This window comes from Halichoeres trimaculatus, unplaced genomic scaffold (assembly GCF_033239565.1).
Source record: "Halichoeres trimaculatus isolate MK-OKI-2021-1 unplaced genomic scaffold, fHalTri1.1 fHalTri1_scaffold_3, whole genome shotgun sequence".
NCBI lineage: Eukaryota > Metazoa > Chordata > Actinopteri > Labriformes > Labridae > Halichoeres > Halichoeres trimaculatus.
This window is the reverse complement of record NW_027437181.1, coordinates 34,850,839-34,873,039: the sequence shown is the minus strand read 5'-3', so window position 1 is coordinate 34,873,039 and position 22,201 is coordinate 34,850,839. Positions and strand designations below refer to the sequence as shown.

The window sequence follows — 22,201 nt, the reverse complement described above, 5'->3', positions numbered from 1 at the left end:
GCTTTTTAAGCCTGGTACAGTTTAATACAGCACTGTGCAAACAGCGTTCTCTCTGTGCAAACTGAAATCTTCCTCATTTGGGAAAACATCTCTTCAGGAGTGTCTTAAAAGAAGACACAAACGGCACTGAAACAAAATATAATGAGCGCATCTCACTGCCTCTCCCTCTTAAAATTTTTGTTTGGTAATGCAATTTTCCAAGCAATTACTGTAGTTCATTTCACTTCAGGTCAGACAACTTATCCATCACACGAGTGGGCCATTCATTTGTAGCTTTCCAGTTGCATTCATGGCTGCAGTCAGTCAACATAATAAGTAATCAATCTATCAATCTGTTTAGCAGACAGACAACATATGGGACAGATGGAGATGTTTAAACATTAGATAGATAGATAGATAGATAGATAGATAGATAGATAGATAGATAGATAGATAGATAGATAGATAGATAGATAGATAGATAGATAGATAGATAGATAGATAGATAGATAGATAGATAGATAGATAGATAGATAGATAGATAGAATACTTTATTAACCCAGGAAGGGAAATTAATGTACTTTGTGCTACTTAAGTAGCCTATATATAAAAAATTATAAAAATTGTATAATTTAAAAAATATATATACTTAAAAAATTATAATAAAATTTATATATATATATATATATAAATTTATATAAATTTTATAAAAACTTATATAAAAAATTACATAAATTTGACTAAAAATTGTTGTAAATTTATAAAAAAATGTAAAACTAGACAAATGAGATCAGATAACAGATGCTTATGTGTAGTCCTCTTATCTAGAATATGGCTTACAGATTTTGTTTGTTTTGGCTGTGTGGATTTTTTTTTTCCCTCTGCATAAAATAAACTGTAGGCCATGAATGAAATGTTTTGGTGCTGGGAGCGCACTTTGTTTTCAATTTTATGTCTGAAGACAACTGTCCACAATCATCCCAGCATGAAAAAAACCCTTTCCCAACAAACTCTCACCCTGTCCTGTGGAGGGTCAGCCACTCAGAGTGCTGTCCAACCCCTCTTGAACACATATGGTACCACATATGATGAGCTTTCAGTCTTATATCATGCATGTACAGTGGGTTAAGGGTAGAAAGACATTACTGTGGGCAACAGGAATCCATAAGCATAGGCTGGAGGTGGTGATACAAAGTGCTGAGGAGAGCTCAACAAGTGAGGAAGGCTTCCCTCAGACAGGAGAATGAACTCTTGAGTAGGTGTAGGCTTTAGTGTCTGATAGTCATGAACTCATCACAAAACACTATCCAGCATGCTGACGTAGGCTCTTTCACAAATCTAGGGGCAGTTTTCTGAAAGCAGAACTCCAAACCCAAGGTGTGAAACCAAAACAGAATGGTTGGTGTCTTACATTTTTATAGTCGTCTCCACTAGTAAAGAAAGTCTGTAGATAATAACATTTCTTTACAACAGCTGTTTTAGTTTCTCTGAGTTCATTTGGATCTGTGTTATTTGTCTTGTCTGCTTGAATATAACCTCTGCTTTCTCAAGACTTCAACTTTCTCCAGAGATCCTTGGGGTGCTTTTCTGCCACAAGGAATGCTTTTGCCAAGTTTTGTAGTAGAAGAAGCTCCAGTTTGTACAAGTTATTTAGCACACCACAATTTTCCTTTCCTCTCCTTTCCTTTTCTTTCCTTTCCTTTCCTTACTTTTCCTTTCCTTTCCTTTCCATTCCTTTCCTTTCCTTTCCTTTCCTTCCTTTACCTTTCCTTTCCTTTCCTTTCCTTTCCTTTCCTTTCCTTTCCTTTCTTTCCTTTCCTTTCCCTTCCTTTCATTTAATTTTCTTTCCTTTCCTTTCCTCTCCCTTTTGACCTGAAAAGATTGCAGTTTGTGCACTAAATACATCAATGGGAGTGTTTCTAGTTGGTTCCTTTCGTGCTAATGGAGAAACCAGATGGTGTCAGATGGCAGCCTCCATGGAAGGGGATCTGCTCCATATGCAGATGTCAGAGGCTGATCTTAAGTCAACAAACACAATATAGTTTTGTTACTCATGTGGTTGCACACTAATAAAAAAAAAAAAAAACTATCAGTATGACAATCTATTTCTAAAAAGCCCAAAATGGATGTATTCACTGGCTGTGAAGCAAAAAACTTTGGAGCTCGTTGTACTACAGGATATGAAACGTTCCTCCAACATGTTAACAGAGGGGACAAGGATGAAGCATTAAATATGCCTTGCATATATCTGGTGTCTGACATTTTAATGATTCCTCTAATATAAGTCAAAGTGTTATTGGGCTGAGAATTACAGTTTTGGATGGTAATGTAATTGTAAAAGATGGACTGCAGTTCTCTTTAAGTTTTTCCTAAAGTGTGATTCTCTAAATTTCTCCTGAAACTGGGAATCTGCACCCTAAGCTCAGACACAGTTAAATTTCCATCCAGTGGGGCTGAAAAACGTTCAAATGATGAACAAAAAGTACCTGAAATTTTCTCTGTGATCGCACCTTTGGCTGTTTTCACACCTGCTCAACAGGGAGAGGTTAAAATAAAAATCCACACCGCTTACAGCAGAACAAGTTCATTTGGACAGGTGAGAACGGCTGCACCAAAATCTGGTGGAAAATAAGCAGCTTCTCTCGTGTTGAGAGAGCTGTTCTCACACACTTTCATACCCAGAGGGGGCTCATTCAGACTCAGTGCTGGCACTTCAAAAAAACAGTGTAGTGGGCATTTTGCACCTGCTTTTGATCTGCGTAAGGTTTCAAGTGTCCCACTAAATCTCTCCTCCTCATCCTTCCAACACACACTCCAAGTCCAAGTATGTCAGCAGCACAGTGAGATGGAGAATTACTTCCAGTCTGAAGATGAGACAAAATGAACAAGGAGGGGAGGATGATGATTGCATTATGTCTTTCTCAGCAGGCTTTAGCCAGGAGCGAAATAACATTTAATAGAGATATAGGTGAAACACTGAAACTGCCAGATAACTGTATTAATCACAACAGATATGACTTTAGGGCATCTCTGTAACAAACCCCGCTCCTTACATGATTCAGTTCTGAGCAGCAGTTGTGCCTGTCAGTCTGTGACACTGGTGTGAGATAAAGCTGCTACAATGTAGAGCTGTCAGCAGAGTCATTTAGGGGGCATCTGTCAGATATCATTAAGCCAGTTTTTCAGTGTGAGAGTGACTCACTGGCACTCTGTCACCATGGGTAGTTACCAATGAAAATACTGCGAGTCTGATTTTTATGAATGCTCTTTAAGAATTTATGAGCCAATGAAGCTAAACTGGTCATTTTTGGCCGTTTCAGTTGGAGCCCTCTCTGGCTGACTGGTTTTCAAACACAAAATCCAAACAGTCACTGCTTATCTCCACAAACAACACTAATAACTGCCTCAGGATGTCTTCTCTGTCAAAACACATTTGGCAGCAGTGGGATTAAATACACAGAAAGCCAGGTAGCTGTGACTTCAGTTACAAAAATAAAACAATGAAAGGAAAAGCAGTGATGCCCGATAGAAGAAAACTAAAGTGATAAACAAATGACAGCAGGAGAAACAGCAGGGACTGATCATAAACACTGTATGTGTTTGGTTGCAGTTTAAAATGCTAGGCCACCTATCATTATCACTTCAAGCTCTGCATTTCAATATGTGACACCACCTGAGTCACTCAGCATGACACACAATTAAAGGTGTTTTTTTTTATTGAAGTTAATGCCGCTCTGCAGTTCAACCTCTAACAGTCAGTCAGCCCCTGTGTCTCTGAGCCCTTACTATAGATGCCTCTGATGGAGAATGGCTCAGTAGTAGCTCTCTGTCATTTACGTGCGAGTCCAAAACTAATCCAGAGTTAAATGTAGAACATCAGCTGAATTAAATATTCTATCAGGAGCTCGGTTTGCCGAATACGAGGCTCATTTTAATGCACTTCAAAGGATTTTCCTTTTTATCACAACAAGGCAAGAGGAATGTATAAATGTATTTTTCTGTTGGGATGTAAAGCATTATGCTGAATGCTGATTAAAGTAGAAAGTGACTTCTGTCAGGATATCAAAGGTATCGTAGGGAGTAAAAATAGTGCTTATTAGTAGATGCAACTCCAGGTCTATGAGTACTGATGCCAACAGACAACAAAGCAAAAGCCTTCTCCCACTTCACAGGACTGTTTATGCGTATGTGTAAATACACTTATGGAAAGACGGCAGTGTGCTGACAGAACAAAATTAACTCTTTGGTGATTTGCTAACGCCAGCATGTCTTGAGAGTAAAAAAGAAGTCTTGGAAACTTTGCATTCACAGTAGTTCCTGATGACCTGCTTCAGGTCAGCTGAAGCTTCTCAGAGTTTTTAAAAACCAACAGATCAGGCAATCAATAACTCTAAGCACAAACAGTTGGATAAGTCAGAATAACGAGACATGGGAAAAACAGACCCACTGATGGTTTACAAAGTTTCTGCAGACAGACTAAAACAAACTCTTGAAGAGCTTCAGTTTTTAGCACGTTCGCACAGGCTTCAAACTTTTACAGTGGAGGTTTCCATTTGGTGAAACATATAAGACTACTTTCACACAACAGTCGCTGGCTATAAACAACATCTTCACCCAATTTGTTGCATTTGCATGGATATTTCTTCAAAACTTGATTCATCACCAAGGGCTCCAATTTCGTAGACCAGGCGCAAGCGCAGGCGCACCTGACCTGCGCCGGCCTTCGCTGCGTGCACAGGGCGAGACCGGTGCACTTTGCAAGTTTCCGGCAGTGCAAAGAGAGGCGCAGTCAAGGCGCAGAGGAGCGCAGAGCTGCACGTCCACGCCTCCCTCCGCGCAAATGGCAGAGAGGGAGGAGAAAAGCCGAGAGTGGGTTTAACACAGCCGAGCGCTGTTTTCACCAATCAAATGAGCGCCTCTCCTCACTTTTAAATGCCCTGCAGCCGAGGCGCAGCGTCTGATTGGTCTGAGTGATCCCCAGCACCGTGGAAACAGTGCTGGTAGCAGAGACGGTCAGAGCCGCTGTCCCTGCAGCAGGAGAATGGACAGCGGGGCACATCGGAGGACACGAAGCGCGTCACCATGTGGGCCAGCTCCCGGGACAGATTTAATCTGTTCCTTTGTCATTAACAGGAGTACAAAATGAAGAGACAGTTACACAGCTGGCTTATCCATTCAGAATACTTTTGATCCACCTGCACTCCTGGTTTGTCATCGCCAAATAGCAGAACCTTTGGTGATATACTGTTTACTCTCCTGGTGTCTCCGCCTCATCCTCCTTACAACAATGTACTCCATCTTTTTAGATCAGGTTAAAAATAAAGACTAAAACAGAGAAATATGGGAAATCACGGGTAAATCCTGAGTGACAAACATTTACTTTCTCTCTTTTTTCTTTGTCTTTTCTCTCCCTCTTTTCTTTGAATTAAATGAAACAAGAGAACCAGATATATACTCAGTATCAGATGTTAAGGCTGTTTATTGTTTAATTGTCAGATGTGCATCAAACTTCCAGCTGCCGTCAGGTTAACTTTCCATTATGACAAACGGCTTTAATCTGACATCAGATGTGACGGGAAAATTAATATAGATACAAATGTATATGCTGGTTCAGACGGTTACATTAAAAAGCGATTGCTGTGATTGTTTATTGCATTAAAATGTGCCTGACACTCTGGAAACCTGCCTCTGAGGCTTTGATGACATCTGCGCATATGTGCGCCTGTCACCAAATTACAGCTGTGGAGGATGCGCTCCGCCTTGCGCTGAGGATAGACCAGGTTGGAGCTGGCGAGCTTTCAGCGCACATTTTTGGCAAGAAATTGTCACTGCGCCAACATGAATCTGCGAACACCTCCCCCTGGTGTGCCGTCACCTCCCCCTGGTGCGCTGTCACACCCATCTCTGTGCAGACGGTCTACCAAATTGTCAAATTGGCAGCGCACGGTGGTGGCACAAAATTAGCACTGCGCAGGCTGCGCCAGGCTTGCGCCCCCTGCGCTGCACCACGAAATTAGAGCCCCAAGTCTTATTCAAGACCAGTTGGAGTCCAACCTGTAAGAATCAGCCTTCTTTCTTAGTTCTACTGTGCTGAAGCGTTGCAGCGTCACAACTCTGCGCTTGCTCAAGTATATGGCATAACTTATAGTTTGAGACAAGCCTAACATGTTGGATGTTTGTCTTCAGCCTAAAAACCCAAGACAACACAACGCAAACTTGAAAGTAAGCAAGGCTTTTAGTCTTTTTTTCTAGTTTAAATAAAAAATATCATCAGCTAATCCAGAACAGCACATTATTTTATAGTACAAATAAATATTGACCTAGATTGTTTGTGAGGAGTAAAAATGTCTTAGCTAATTTTTTGGATGAAGACAATAGCCACGTTTACATGGACCCAAACATTCTGCTTGTGTTTGGTTTATTTGCTGAAACGGAAAGAATTCAACCTTTGTATACACGTCATTCTGAAAGAACAGTGCCAATCTGAATGGACATTCAATCAGTTTCACAGGGGTAGAATATTCCTTTCCCTAAACTGATTGAGGTATCATGTATCCACTCAAATGGAAAGTTGTCAGGGTGCATTCTTTCAGCGCATGCTCAGATATGACGTAAGACGCAACTAGAGACGTTCCTCAATGTTAAAAATGGCGGCGAGCCGTCAGCACTGGACTGCTTTGGAAAGTTTCTTTTTGATCCAAACTTTGATAGAAATGAACATAATTTCAAGACTGGACAGACAACAAACTCGCATTATGAAGTATTGCAACACAGTGATAAACAAACTGTCGTCCTCCAGCTTTGATAAATCTCGTGATGTTACGTTTTTCTGCGCGTGCCCCATTGACTATTCTGTTTGATTATGGCAGCGCATGTAGACCAGAGATTGGAATATTCCTTTCCATGTATACTATTGTTTTCAGAAAAGTCATTCAGAAAGATCCCATTGGGAAAGACGAAAAACTACTCATGTAACCGTGGCTATTGATCTTATAAGAGGAAATAGACAAATACATTTTTCTTTTGCCATTATCAGCTCTGTTTTACTCTCTTAAAGAATTCAAGTATTATCTTTGGTATGCAATACCTCAAACTAAGCTTTTCGGGACTTTTCAGATGATAATCGTTTATTTGTAGCCCAATCAGACTTTTACTGGGACTAAAGGCTGGCACACATTACAGGATTCTCCAAACCTTCACACATTTAGAGAGCACACACTTGATGATAACAAAGACAGCTCGCACAAAATGTCTCTCTTCTGATTCTCAGGTGTGTGGTCTGCACTCTGGAGTAAACCATGCACTAACTGATTCTTCAGCAGAGTATCAGCTTCTCCATTGTCAATATTCCAAATTTCTCGTCAGAAAATGTGACTTAGATGTAAACAAACATGTCGGAAAAACAGGAAAAGCAATGGTGGCTGGTTTCAGAGTCTAAAATTTCTGAAAATAAAAACACACTAAAAATGAAAAAACATGGTGGAAATAGTTTTGGAGACGGCAGGGATTTAGGCTATATGAATAACAATGCGAGTTGGAGGTGAGTAAAGTTGTCACAAGTATTACAGACAGAATTCTTACTTCCTCTTTGGTCACACAGCTGAGTCAGCTTGTGTCTTGACAGCTTGCTCTGGTACACGTGACATTACACGCTGTACCTGCTTCAGCTCCTCTCGGGAGCCCATCACACCACAGGATTTCCAGACCCAAATATTAAACATGTTCATTATCTATGATCTCTCAACCGGAGGCCTTCGGAGCGGCTCCGGCTGAACAAAATCATCCTGGACACACCCCACAACACAGGAAAAATCACAAACGATGTCATTTGCAGACATCAGACAATCAGGCCTTTGCTGGCTTTGATTGTAAGGGAGAGATGGGGACAAAATTCAGCCTGATTATCCTGTAGTGTGTACACAACTTAAAGGGATAGTTCAGTTTTTTTTAAGTGGGGTTGTATGAGCACTATGTGTTTCCTCTGTATTCCTTTCAGTCGCCATCTGTAGCAGCTCTTCTTCTGTGTACTCCGGTTCATACAGGTATCCTTTTGGTTCCAAAGTGAATGGAACTTCTTCGTCGCTGTCATAGTCACTAATTTTGAATTTCCTACGCAGCCTCACAATCCTTAGAGTACAAACAAAAGAATAACGATATTTGATCAAACTTACACAAGGCTCGAAGCACAGCTTGTTTACATTCCCTACAGCTGAGAGGAGGAGGGGGGGACGGAGCGCACTAGCGCTGCGCGGAAGGATAAATGACCAGTTAGTAAGGTCCAGATAAATGTTTATATTTCCGAAGACTTAATGCACTTAAAAATTATTTCATGTAGCGTACTCTTAAACTGTGGTATTACTTTTTGATTTGAGTTCTTGTAGGCAGAGAAAATAGCCTTTGAATTTGGTACGGTCTCTCCCTGTTAGCGCCTAATTCCTCGTCACCATCGATTAAAGTTTGTGTCTTACTGAGGGAGAGGAGACAACTTTCTACTGTATCTGATGTCCTTAGTGGTCACATAGAGCTCATACAACCCCACTTCAAAAAAACTGAACTATTCTTTTAAGACACAAACATTTAGTTTTGGGGTTTTGATGTGTAGTTTTTTGGACAGATGATGAACAGAATGTCATAGAGTACATATTTCTGACACTTTAATGATGGCGTTTTTAATGTTTGTTGGACTGTGATGTTTATTTTTTTTTCTCTTTCAAAGGCAAGGAGGATCAAAGAAGAAGGACCAACAAAGGCCAGACAGTTTTGCCATAATGACGAACACGGCCGTCTGTGACTCATTTTAAAGGATCAGTTTGAGGGAGCTAATGATTCGTGATGGATACTCTGAGTACACTTAGCCAAATGCTTTCCCTTAAATGAGAGACCGTTATGAGCTTTAACTGAGAAATTAATCAAGATTTGAAAAGCAAAAGCCACATTGAGTCTACAGATGGCAGACAGTGTCGTATGGATGTCAGAGTTGGGTTATTGCCTAACTTTCTCACAGAAGAAAACTTCGGATAGCTGACAAGCAGCTTTGTGACTGATTTGTCTGTGTGCTGTGTGTGAACTTTATGGTCAGTCTTGCCTCTGATATTGTTCTACATTTTGAGCAACATATTTTTTGAACTCTGATCTCTGCCAAAACATCATTAGAATCAGAAGCTCAGTCAGTGAGAGTAAAGGCAGACAGGGAGCATGTCAGCATGTTTTCTGCACCTTTACCGATCCAGTGTCTTTCCTCTGCAGTTATTCAGCCGTGTGTTGTTGGTAATATAACATCTTGTGGATGTTTTTCTCAAGATACTTTGATCAACTGAGTGGAACAACAACTGACCTTTTGTTTATGAGCCGCCAGGTAACCGTGCATTTTCTCCGGCTGCAGGAAGGAGGGTCCGCCGTGCACAGCGAAGCGCACATCCAGCATTCGCTCCTTCACATCCATCAGGCTAAAGATGTTGACTTCATCGGGTGGAACAGAGAGCATCTCAGACAGGAAGTCCACCAACAGCTCATAGCGACTCCGCTGCTTCCCTCTCAGCTCAATGAACTCCTTCGCTGTGATGTCTGAGAAACACACACAAACACACACACTGTTGAAACCGTTGACTGTGTAGAAGTGGGCTCATTATTTCCACCCCTGCTCAAGGATAAATCCAATTATTTTCAAACTGGGTGAAAGTGCTAAGCTAAAAAATAGTCTGAGATTCTCGGTACTGGAGCTGTGATGATGAATTATTAAAAATGGCTGACTTTATCCAACAGAGATCTTTTGTTTGGAGTGTGAGCTAGTGTGTACCTATGTGTGTACCCATGTGTGTATTTTCCTCCATGAGTGTTTATGTGTGTGTTAGTGAACATAGTAGAATTTAAATATTGAATTGTGCCGGTTAAAGTTGTGTTGGTGAGTTGTCTGACTTGTATGTTGGGAGGATCATGTTGTTCCCCCAAAAAAAGGAACAAAACCACAGAACTGAAGGAAAGTCAATCCTTGCTTTGGCGCAACAGAAGAATCACACCAGGTCTGTGTCCAGTCCGTCTGCACTGTCACTGCTTTGGGTCTGACAGGTTTAAATTCAGCTCAGGAAGTCTGCACTAGGGATGGAATGCTTTGTTAAAAATGTCTGACGTTTTCGTTTTTTTTCTTTTTTCTTTGTTTAACTGCTCAGTTTGGAGTACCGTATTTTCTGCCCTACAAGGCGCTTCAGAGTATAGGGCGCACCTTCAATGAATGGCCTATTTGAAAACTGTTTTCATTTATAGGGCGCACCGCATTATAAGGCGCATAGAATAGAAGCTATAGTAGTGGCTGGAGTTGCGTCATGCATCCACTAGATGGAGCTGCGCTAAATGGAATGTCAACAAAACAGTCAATAAGTCTGTCAAACTCACACGCACATTTTCCTATCCAAGTATTTTCTGTGCCGTTTTCAAAAAAAGTGCGCTGTAAAGACGAAGCTGTGTCTGCCGTCCACAAAAGCCGTTTCCAGAGATCAGTTCAAATGCCAGACCTTTGGGGGGCGCTGTATTGCTCTAACAATAAACAAGAGAAGAAGCCCGGGCCAGCCTGTGAGCTAATGTTAGCACTTAGCAGAATTCCTCTTTACAGGTTCTTACTGCTTACCGCTGTTACTCCAACGAGTCCCCCTGACTACAGTAGCCATGATTAATCAATATCGATCCATATAAGGCACATCGGATTATAAGGCGCACTGCCGGCTTTTGAAAAAACTGAAGGCTTTTAGGTGCGCCTTATGGTGCGAAAAATACGTAGTCAATATCGATCCATATATAAGGCGCATCAGATTATAAGGCGCACTGTCGACTTTTGAGAAAACTGAAGGCTTTCAGGTGTGCCCTATGGTGCGGAAAATACGGTAAGTACTTAGCTCCGATCATACACATGCGCGACTTGAGGTGAAGGAGTCCAGCAGGACACTTTGTGGGGATGCGTTTGGGTTGTGTACATCAGTGTTTCCCAATCCTGGTCCTGGGGTGCATGTTTTTTATGTTCCCAACTCCAGCACAACTAATTCAAATGATCAGCTCGTCAACAAGCTCTGCTTTAGCCTGATAACGAGCCATTCATTTAAATCAGGTGTGCTGGAGTGTGGTAACATCTAAAACATGCAGGGCAGGGGTCCTCCAGGACCAGGATTGGGAAACACTGGTGTACATGATGAGTGGAGAAGACAGAGTTAGAGGATGTACCTGTGGTGTTGAGTCATGACGGCCATAAGAAAGTGGAGGATAAAACCGCAAGTGAGTATTGCTAACTGAAAGATTTTGTCTCTACATTTAATGACTTTTCAGAGCCCTCTGGCAAGTTTTTTTAAAGACGACAATTCTTTTGACTTTTCTGAAGTTTGGAGAATCTGAGGTTAAAGCATCTTTTGATCTCAATGGTCAGCGCGTGTGGGTCCCTCCCCATCCAAAACACAGAGACAGACCTCCTCACTCACAGCAGCTCCTGAATGGATCGCAAGTGTGTCCCCAGCCCAGGTAAAGGAGGAGGGTTGATGTTTAGACATGACAAATACATGTAAATGGATTATTCTTCCGTTAGACAGCAGCATCATTTAGTGACTTCTGGGACAGACAATAGTGAGTTTCCTTTCTGAGGAGTTGGCATGTTGAAACTAGCAACGTTTCACTCAGCTTTAATGATGTTTTAAATGGGAAACAGCCTCATTCTTTCATGTTTTCTTGACTACAACATTGGATAACTGATTAAAAATAATCTGTAATAGTGGATTATTTGGGTATGTGGTAATCTGGGGTGTTAAAAAAACAACAATGTACACAGAACGAGACCAGGAACTGTGACCACAAAACCATGTTATGAACCGAATCATGGTTTTTGTGAACCGTTCCATCCCTTGTCTACACCACAACATTTGGCTGACCTCAAAGTAAGACACCCAAAGTCAATGCCAGGTTTTTAATTCACTTAATGACATCAAGGAGTTGTCATAATGAGCAGTGCCAGCCCTGAAGTCAACAGGTTTGAGTGTTTTTATAGCCGACCAATGACAACATGAATAAGAAGAGGCTCATCATTCAGATGGGAAGCGTGGGAAACTCTTGGTCATGTGACTCAGCGCGGCTACATGCTGCGACCTGGCAACGCAGCTGGTGTTTGTCGACGGACGAGGGAAGATGGAGCCAAACTGCAGCAGAGTGGAAATAGAATGGAAACAGATCTTTTGCAAGTCTGGTGTTAGAGGGAAACGTGTGTGTTTTCAGTGAAGCCGCTAACACTGCTCCCTACAAAGACAACGTTACATTTTCTAACACAGGAGACTCATCTCTGACCCTGCCTTTGTTCAAACTTTAGTTTGACGATGGGCTGGAATTTCACACACAAACACCTCTCAAACACACTATCAGGAAAGTGTCATTAATCTCTCTTACTTTCTTTTTTTTTGTCTGATAATCTCTACTGTCACTCCTCATTACACCTGCCCAGTTTGTTGCTGGTTTTTCTCCCACTGCAACTTAATTTCTCTCCCGGAGTCATTATTTCCCCTGATGCTGGCCTGTTACTGGTCTCTTTGATGCCTAACAGGCAGGTAATTAACAGCATGTGGTCCACTGTTTGCATATAAACGAGGAATCCCTTGTTTTCACTGATGAGACTGTTGATAAGATCCAGATGTGTTCTATTTTTTTCTTATGAGGATTTCGTCGAGGAATATGTGTAATATATGTGTAAGATAGATGCATGTTTTGTTTTGTTTCCACTGAAAGAAGCATAACTCCAGAGCTGTATGTTTGTGAGCTTGTTTCCTCCGCAGAGGTTGCGCTGAGGTTAGTCACTCCACTAAGCAGCAGCTTACACTCTGACAGAAAAGAAAGTGAGTGGGAGGAGTGAGAAACGGAGAGAGCTTTTTATCCTTTATTCAGCCTTTTGTGATGATCTGCTTAACTTTGTGTGTCAACAGTCCCCACTCTGCTCTGTGCTACTCCACTGTTGAACGTGGATTTCAGAGAATGGCTTGCAAGAAAATAATCCAGTGTGAAATATTTCTGGGTTTTTTTTCTTTTGCCACATGAACACAGGGCGTCAGGGCACATGGCAAGCTGAGAGTGTGAAAACATTTAATGTTTAATGTTTAATTATCTGTGTCCAGTATAGTTCTGCCACCTCGACAGAGCCAGATGAGACCAGGCCAGATAATAAAGGGCTGTTACTGCAAAAAGCTTCAGGCTGTTTAAGATTTGATTGTCAGAAAAACAGATTGATGACCAAAATGATCCCCTCCTCTATTCCACTGAGACATTTGTTGCACCCATGCATGCAATGCATTATATTCAACCACACACTGTCAAAAAAAAATAAAAAAATAAAAACAGACATCATCTTGCTTGGCTCAAAGAGAGGTTGCCACTAATACCCCTACCCCCTGGTGGCTGGCTGCAGTGTAGGTCAAAAAATAAATCCCCCAAGTCATTCCAGATGAGCTGTGGTCAAACTTAAAAATAAATAAATAAATAACCCGTCTTGGAAATGTTTCTCACATTCGATTGTTGAGGTGATTTGAAGATATTATTGGGCTGCCTTGTTTTCAGGTCCTCCTTTTCCGAAAAGTTGCATTTTCATTAGTCATAAGAGGTTAAAAACGAGGCTTTACATCACATCTAACAATAATTGACAGCTACCATTTTTGTGTATATTTTTCAAGGAGTTGTAAAATACACTGCCTGATTAAAAAAAAAAAAAAAGTTACCATCAAAAAAAGGTCACACACTCTAATATTTTGTTTGACTACTTTTAGCTTTGATTACAACACACATTTCCTGTGGCATATTTTTGATCAGCTTCTGCAGTGTTACAAGATTTATTTCTATCCAGTGTTGTATAAATTTTTCACCACTGTCTTTCATTGATGATGGTAGAGTCTGCCCGCTGTCATATTTAGCAATCAGTGAGGCTAACCAGAAAAAAAAAGGCTTCAACTTGCCAGGGAGCAAAAAGATTGGACTCTGGAGCAATAGAAGGTCATGTGGTCTGATGAGTCCAGATTGACCCTGTTCCAGAGCGATGGGCCATCAGGGTAAGAAGAAAGGCAGATGAAGTGATCACCCACCATGCCTAGTGTCTACTGTCCAAGCCTGTGGGGGCAGTCTATGATCTGGAGTTGCTGCAGTTGGTCAGGTCTAGGTTCAGCAACAGTCCGTGCTCAAAGAATGAGGTCAGCTGACTACCTGAATATACTGAATGACCAAGTTATTCCATCATTGGATATTTTCTTCCCTGATGACACGGTCATATTCCAAGATGATAATGCCATGATTCATCGGGCTCAAACTGTGAATGAGTGGTTTAGGGGGCATGATACATCATTTTCACACATGGATTGGCCTCCACAGAGCCCAGACCTTAACCCCATTAAGAATCTTTGTGATGCGCTGGCGAAGGCTTTGCACCATCATCAATGAAAGATCTTGGTGAAAAACTAATGCAACACTGGATGGAAATAAATCCTGTGACACTGCAGAAGCTCATCCAAACAATGCCACAACAAATGTGTGCTGTAATCAAAGCTCAAAGTGGTCCAACAAAATATTAGTTTGTGACCTTTTTTTAGTGGCAACTTTTTTTTCAGCCAGGTAGTGTATGTAGACTCTCCAAAGGAAATAAATATACTGAGTCCCTCATAGTCTCTACTGCGTGGACTCTTGCTGCACAATGGCTACCAAAGGCAGCGCCTGTGACAGGGGTATTTTGGCTTTTAACGTTACGTACCCACCGAAAGCGCTGAGGGCGAATGTATTCACGGGCCAAGTGAAATCATGCTAGACGCTTGGGTTTTGACGCTGGTACAAATGTGCAAAAAACGCTCACCGCTCGCCGCGGCTTCGTTGCACCAAAAGTTTGCCATGATCATTTCATCGTCGAACATGGCTCCAATCACCACCATCGCTGCTCTGTACCTGCTGTTGAGAAGTCAGCTGCGGGCTAGGCGCTGACGTCGGTACTGGATGCATGCTACCCTACCGAGATGGTGTGAGCTCGGTGAGTTCCACCGTCTCTTGCAGGAGCTGCGTCTGGACTGCCAGTTCCATCTCCATACTTCAGGCTGACTGTTGCCCAGTTTGAAGACCTGCTATCCAGGGTTGGTGCCAGGATCTCCCGCCTGGATACCAACTACAGGCGCTCCATTCCAGCTGCGGAGCGCCTGTCTATCGGTGACGATCTCCACGCTGATAGGCTGTCCTGGTGCGTCAAGATGCTCGCTCGCTCGAAAAGTTCAATTATTTCAACTCGAGCGTCAAACGTTGAGCGGTGAGCAGCGAGCGTTTTTCGCTGGAAACGCTTGCCGCTCACTGCTTGCTCGCCCCAACGCAGCGTCAATTTGCGGTATTAAATTGACTTTGTATGTAATATCAACGCGCGAAAAATTTGCGACGTTTTTGGTGGGTACACACTGTTAACCGTAGGATAGTAAATGGTAGAGCCACACTGTCCACTCTATAAACACTTTATGTATTCAGCAGAAAGCAAAAACGAAGACAGACTCCTTCTCTCTGTGATTTCATTTTGAAATACAGCAAGACGAAGGCATCATTCTTTTCTCTTCCTAAAATCTTTCAGATATTTCTCCTTAAAGCTCAGCTTAAAGCTGATGTGTAGCTTCAACAGCCTCTGTTACCAAAAACAAGTCAGTATCTTTGAAAGTTATCGTGTTGTTAGTGTTAAATTCTCTCCCTCTGACAGTCCTTTTGAGCTGTGCTGCTGTGGAGGGTTAGTGACACAAATGTGGAGTTTGAGTGAGAGAGAATGTTTCATCAGAAAGTGGACAAGGACAATGGCTGTGGATTTTTTTCCCCTTCCCTGACATTTAAAATCATATCAGACAGAGATCTCTGTCTGTCCACGTAGTTTCAAAAAGAGAGATTTTACCTTGAGGGCTGAATCCAAGGACTAGCCGAAACTGAAAACTACGTCACAGAAACGTCTTCATGATCAAAACGTGGACAGTCAGAGTGGTTCTTTGAGACATGGAGGTACAGTGACTCACACACATAAAGGGCTGGGCTGGGCGATTAGGTTTGTGGGTGTGTAAAGGGAGACAGAGCTCAGGCATTAAGAGACAAGACAGGGGGCTCAGAATGGGCTCAGCGGATACTGCGAGAGGGATCGGGGCTAATGTCAGCTCCCATCAGTCAGTCCGTCGGGAGAAACAAGGACACAGGCAGACGGAGAGATAGTCAGGAGGGACGGGGGCTGGCGGGGAAAGGGAGTAACTCCTAACGCAGAGTGGCAGCCTTTGCACCTGGCTTTGATCCAGCCTCACAAATCACCGCTGCTTTCTCCTTCCCAGGGGCTTCATCAGAGTTTGGTGTCGAGGCGGTAGAGCACAGATGCTCTCCTGCCTGTAGGATTGTTATTTCACTACAAGGAGCACAAATAGGGATACACTCATGTCGTAATAAAGTGACGTGAGGGAGAGTAAGAAAAACCTGAGGAGAGGAAACTACCAGAGTCCGTACTGTCTGTGCAGTCTCTTCCTCCTCCTGAAGGAAGTCTGAAGGAGATGAGTAGCAGGGATATATGTACATATATTCATGGACAGAAATACAAGATTTTTGCTTTTAATCTTCAGATTTTTTAACTCTTGAATAAAACCTTGCAATCTTTTTGAAAAACAAACAGTGCAGCAGAAATATTTCATCTTTCATCTGGTCAGGTTAGATTTTGGAGGTCATGTCAGAGAGATCAGTACTGGATCGAGACTTGTGAAAACTAACAATAGACATGTTTTCAGTGTGATTTTCATTTCTTGTGCGAACTTTACCGACAAAGTGTTTTTTCAAACTGATTCAATTTGCTTTTGAGATTTGTTTTTTGGGCGTTCCTGCACTGTCTTTAACCAGGTTCTGTATCACAACAGATAAACACAGGTGGCTTGTGATGTCAGTGTAAATTCTCAAAAATAAAAAAGTATGCATGGCTATCATATCCACAAACTTTAAACCCAGAGATGACCAACTCTAGCACTGACTCTACCACCCCAAAAAAGCTCTTTGAGGGGTCAGAAAGATTTAGAAAAGGCTGCATAAGAAAAAGTGCATTCACAGTTTAACCAGTACCGGAAAAAAATTCTACTCCGGCTGACATAGCAGGCATGGGTGAAGCTGGGAAAACAGTCATTGAAACAATGAAGTCCATGTGAAAGCAAACCTTACAGAGGTGCATTCTACTTTCCCATATTTCAAACATGGATATAAAGTAGGGATGGGCGAGTAGCGATACCAAGTATCGGTATTAGGCCGATACCAGCCTTTTTTCAAGGTATCGGTACTCGTGAAGGCTGCCGATACCAGCAGCCGATACTCAAGGCGAGAAAATCTTACTTCGAGTAAGTCCTCCTCGCCAGTAGATGCTGCTACTTGCTGTGGTTAAACACCACAGCAATTATGGGTCAGGTCTGTTCAGACAACATAAATGAACCAGGGAGAGTTAACAGTGAAACTGTTTTACTTTACACCTCAGTTAACTTTTTAAAAAAATATTTAAACTCTGACAGTTATTAGTTTTATTGTGCACTTTTAACATTTTTTTTAATATTTAGGGCCCGAGCCCCCGAGAATCGGGGGGCGAAGCCCTATTGTAACTGTTAGGATTCTTCTTCTTCTTCTTCTTCTTCTTCTTCTTCTTCTTCTTCTTTGTTTCTGCCAATACAATGCCATTTTGCGTGCCTTTGGCTTGAAAAAAAGGCGAAATGACCTAGCCACAAAATTCAAACTCGGCGAAAAATTTATGATTCCACTGTCTCTGCAAAAATTCATCCCCCCTTGCGCCCCCTAGGGGCTTAAAACTGCAGCCCCTTGGTCTGCTTTCAGCTACAGCCTTGAAATTTGGTGGGTATAACAAGCATGCCCACATGAACAAAAAAGTCTCTTATGACTATCGTGAATTCTCAACACGAACTTCGCTATTAGCACGTAAACATGGGATTTTCACGATTTGTAGCCTACGCATTTGAACGAACTAGTCCTAGGGCTTTTGTCACAGCAACTCCAAACTTGGCATGTGTATACTACACACATTGAACATTAATAATCATAGCTAAATTTACAGAATTTTTTTCCGTTTGGCTAGGACAGTGGCTCAAAGTTCGGCATTTTTCAACTTTGTCCAATCTGCACCAAAATCACGACACATGTTCAGTGTTAAGCCCTGGACACAGCCATGTCCCTATTCCTGCCAGAAATTACAACGCCTCCTGATGGCAATGGCCTGAAATTGCCAAAATTACGTTTATAGGCTATGTATTTCAATGAACTACTCCCAGGTTTGGACTAAGATGAACTCCAAACTTGCCTTGTGGAAACTACACACATTGAAGATGAACACTTACAATACAATTCTTATCATCTTGTATGGCTCGGCCACAAATGGCCGCCAAAGTTCACCATTTTGCTACTTCATGAAAATCTTAATAGCTCTCTTGTACAATGTTGGATCAGGCCCAAAATGCACACACATGTTAACTCTCCCATCTCCAACACATCCATATACTTCTTTTCATCTAACACTACAGCGCCCCTTACTGTTAACAGGAAGTAATGTCTTTTACTCTCTGATTTATAGCCTCTTCATTTTTTGCCATTTTCTTTTTCATTTAACTTGCAAATGTCTGTCACGCCTTCATAAAGCATTACAAATCAGCTCATGTCCTCAAGGTCGAGGGTGTGTCTATGGCACTAGCTTCACCTCGCTAATGTCAAAACACAGCAGGAAGTAGTACTAACTCAGTCATTTAAGGTCTAATTTCTTCCAAACTTCACACACACCATGAAAGTCCATCCCCCAACTCTTTTATAACCTCAAATCTCTGCTACTGCAATAGCGCCACCCACTGGAAATGCTTGATCATATTATTACATTCATTTTAACGTTTGCTCCAAATTTTACACACATGAAGTCACTCCCACTCCTGACTGCTGTTGACATGAATTACAGTGATAATGCTGCTCCCCCTATGGTACACTAATCATATCAACTATGCTTTCAATGTACCATGTATGCTTGCTTGCGGGGGAACAACCTCATCCATACACAGAGCTCTTGCTTGAGGCACATTTTGCTGCACTTAGCCCGCTTGGGAATTACCCCAAAACGGACCATTTCCCGCGGGGCGAGGGCCCGTCATTGCTGCATGCAGCTATATTTATTTATTATTTTCTTTAAAAAAAAAAAAAAAAAAAAAAAAACATTAACTCGGAGAGAGTTGTTTGTTTTTTATGTTGGACTTAATGTCAGAAGGACTTTGATCAAAATGATCTGTCACTGCTGATTTGATTTTCATTTATTAAAAGTACTATAGTGGTATTGTTACTCTGAATCGGTGAGTACTCGAGAGAGGACTTGTACTGGTATTGGGCTAAAAGTAAGTGGTATCGAACATCCCCAACATTAAGTAACAATGTTCAATATCCATCCTAAATGTGTGTAGATTTTCAAACCTCTACATAGTTATATGTTGCAGAAATCCCAGAATTTGTCTATAAACTGATCAAAGTGCTCCAAGTTGCATCTTCAAAAGGGCTTCAGAGATCGTTGTATGAGGTTCTCTTCACTGGTTCATGACACATAAAACAACAGAGTGAGAAAAATAGGGATTTTGTCGCTCTGTATATCATATAAAGCTACTACAGGGGCACCAGAGGGACAATACAAAGTTTAAAAAAGTATAATACCCCTCTCTTTAAAAAACTGACAAAAAAAATCTATGCTTGACATTTCTTCAAATTTTACTCGTCATGAACTAACACCCACTGGGACAAGAGTGGGAGTGATATGACAAAATCCTGAGAAGTCAATCACATTGAAGAGAAAAAGATATTAAAACCTACTCTCTGTTTATGGATCCCACATGTTTATTAGAGGAGTGTCACTTGGAAATACAGTGCTGTCTGTCCAGACGCTCTCCCTTCATACCAGCCTGTTGTATGCAGTGTATGTATTCAGTAGGTATAGTTTATACTTGTTGAACAGTACCTTCCACTTCAGTCTCAGCCAATGGAACGTACACACCTCAAGGACTTTTTGTTTATCATGTTTTACTTTTCCATCAATAAAAAGAGAGAAGGAAAGTGAGCAAGCCTTAATCTCAGCAATGCACATTTAACTACCGCTCTCTTTGAGCGTCCTTATTGCAATCCACATTTGTTCTTGAAATGGGATTTAAAATGTCAAGGAGGGTGTAAGTAATGCTATAAGTAGAATATTTTCATAATCCCCGAGACTGAGAATCAATGAGACTGTTTACTCCGAGCTCCACATGGAAAAATAAAACCCTGGAAATGGCTTCTGTTACACATCCTCCGCATACAAACAAACCAACATTGTGGTTTCTTGCCAACACATCAGGATGATAGTCATTAATCCCTGATATTACATTTTGTTTTGAGATGCTCAAACTTATATTTTTAGTGATTGTTCTTTGCTGCACTTCAGCATGTGAACAGTTTGTCATTTTGCAGCACCACCACTCGTAGATCCTCAGTTTATAACTGCCTTGTATATATTTCAGAAATTGTATACGTTAATGCTCCTTTGTGTCATTTCAAAAGTAAGTTGTGAACAATCCAGTGTTATCAAGGGGCAACATCGGGTTCAGAAAAATCACAGTATTAAAAAGCATATTTACAGCCTGGTTTAAAAAACAGCTTGGGTCTGAAACACTGATTTCGCTATCGGCACACATTGCACAGTGGGTGGAATTTTTCAAACTCTGTGGTTCAGAAGTTATTAGGATCATTTGATTGTCCAATCAGAGATACACCTCCACTCATGTGACTGACGGGCGCCCTGTACTGTTCGAAAAGAAGGTCAAAGTTGTCATCTGCGGATTAGCTTCATTTCACTGTATCAGGAACAGGTGGGTGACGTTGTGGAGACTATACATCCATGTTTTATACAGTCTATAAGCAGTATCACCATTATTTCAGTTTAATTGGTGACGATTAAATTCAATACGTGGTGCTTGAAGAGGCAAGCAACCACTTTGCAGTAGGCCGGATGTTGGGTATCACACGATGCAGAATACTTTAGTCGTGCTACATTTACCAACTTATCTGTCTCCAAAAAGGTTCATTTGGTCTGACACCGTTTATTGTAGTAGGGCACTTCTTTTGAGCAGACCAGTGTGATTTATCTTTTTAACCTTGACATGTTTCAAGTACAAACCTTCTGCGGTCTTCTTCAGCATAGTCAGGTGATGTTGTGACTTGTCTCTCAGCTGATTTATAGAGGTTTTGTTGTCCTACTAGAAGCCTGTTGTCGGACAGCATGGAGGCGCCTTCATCCCAATTTAATGTCTTGAGGGCTGCCTTGTCTCCACAGCCTCCTAATGCTGGTATCTGTTGCTCTCTGCGTGGATGAGTTTTCCTCTTCCCTGTCCATGATGTGATTTTCTCTCTTGCATTGGTCTAGGTTGGCAAACTGTCTGACCATAATAAACAATGTTTCAGGTCTGTTCTTTGTTTCAATGCCATAAACAGAGAGGAACAGATACTAGGATTAGATAAGTGAGCCTATGCACTGTCACATACCTGTGATGCTGTCCTAACACTACAGAAACCAGAATCCCATCACGACTAGGATTGTGATGAGCAGTCATTTTAACTGCTAGTTTGGAAACATTCAGTAATGAGCACACCTCCTAAGTAAGCGCATCCCTCAAAAGAGAAAAACAACACCACCAAGGTAAAGCTTGCAGCAACTCATGTTTCTCACCCGATACTTTGCAGACATTTTTAGTAAAACTTTCTCTCCCCAAATTGTTACTGTTCAAAGTTGTCCTACTGTGCAAAAATATACTCCAACTAGAGTGTTACCGACTACAGCTGCTCCTGGGGTTAGTTGCTATGCAGCCAAAAGATACACTATACAAAAGTATAACAGCGGGAAAACGGTGCAGTCAATATGACCACTTATGGCAAAAATAGCTGGACTGAGGGATATTTCATGATCCTCAAGTGTAACTTATTTAAAATCAATTGCATATTATAATATAGGCTTTTGAGAAAAAAAAAAATCAGTGACCCTGATGGTTGTTTCTTTTTTTTAAGTTATGGAAAAAAAAAAAGTCATGACAGCCAAATGATCATTATAGCGGTTAAAGAAATAAGACTGTCAAACAAAAGGGGGTGCTAAACTGCTACGTTAGTAGGATGACCAAACCTGTATACATAAGCTGACAGATAAGTC

At 41.5% G+C, this 22,201-nt stretch overlaps 1 protein-coding gene across 1 annotated transcript in view; it reads right to left on the bottom strand.

Annotated features, from left to right (window-relative positions):
* Window positions 1–22,201, bottom strand: part of LOC141787560 (neural-cadherin-like) — a 477,836-nt gene that overhangs the window by 165,028 nt on the left and 290,607 nt on the right. The window contains exon 25 of the mRNA XM_074666057.1: window positions 9,314–9,543. Coding sequence (XP_074522158.1) covers window positions 9,314–9,543 — 230 coding nt within the window. The remainder of the gene's footprint in view (window positions 1–9,313; window positions 9,544–22,201) is intronic.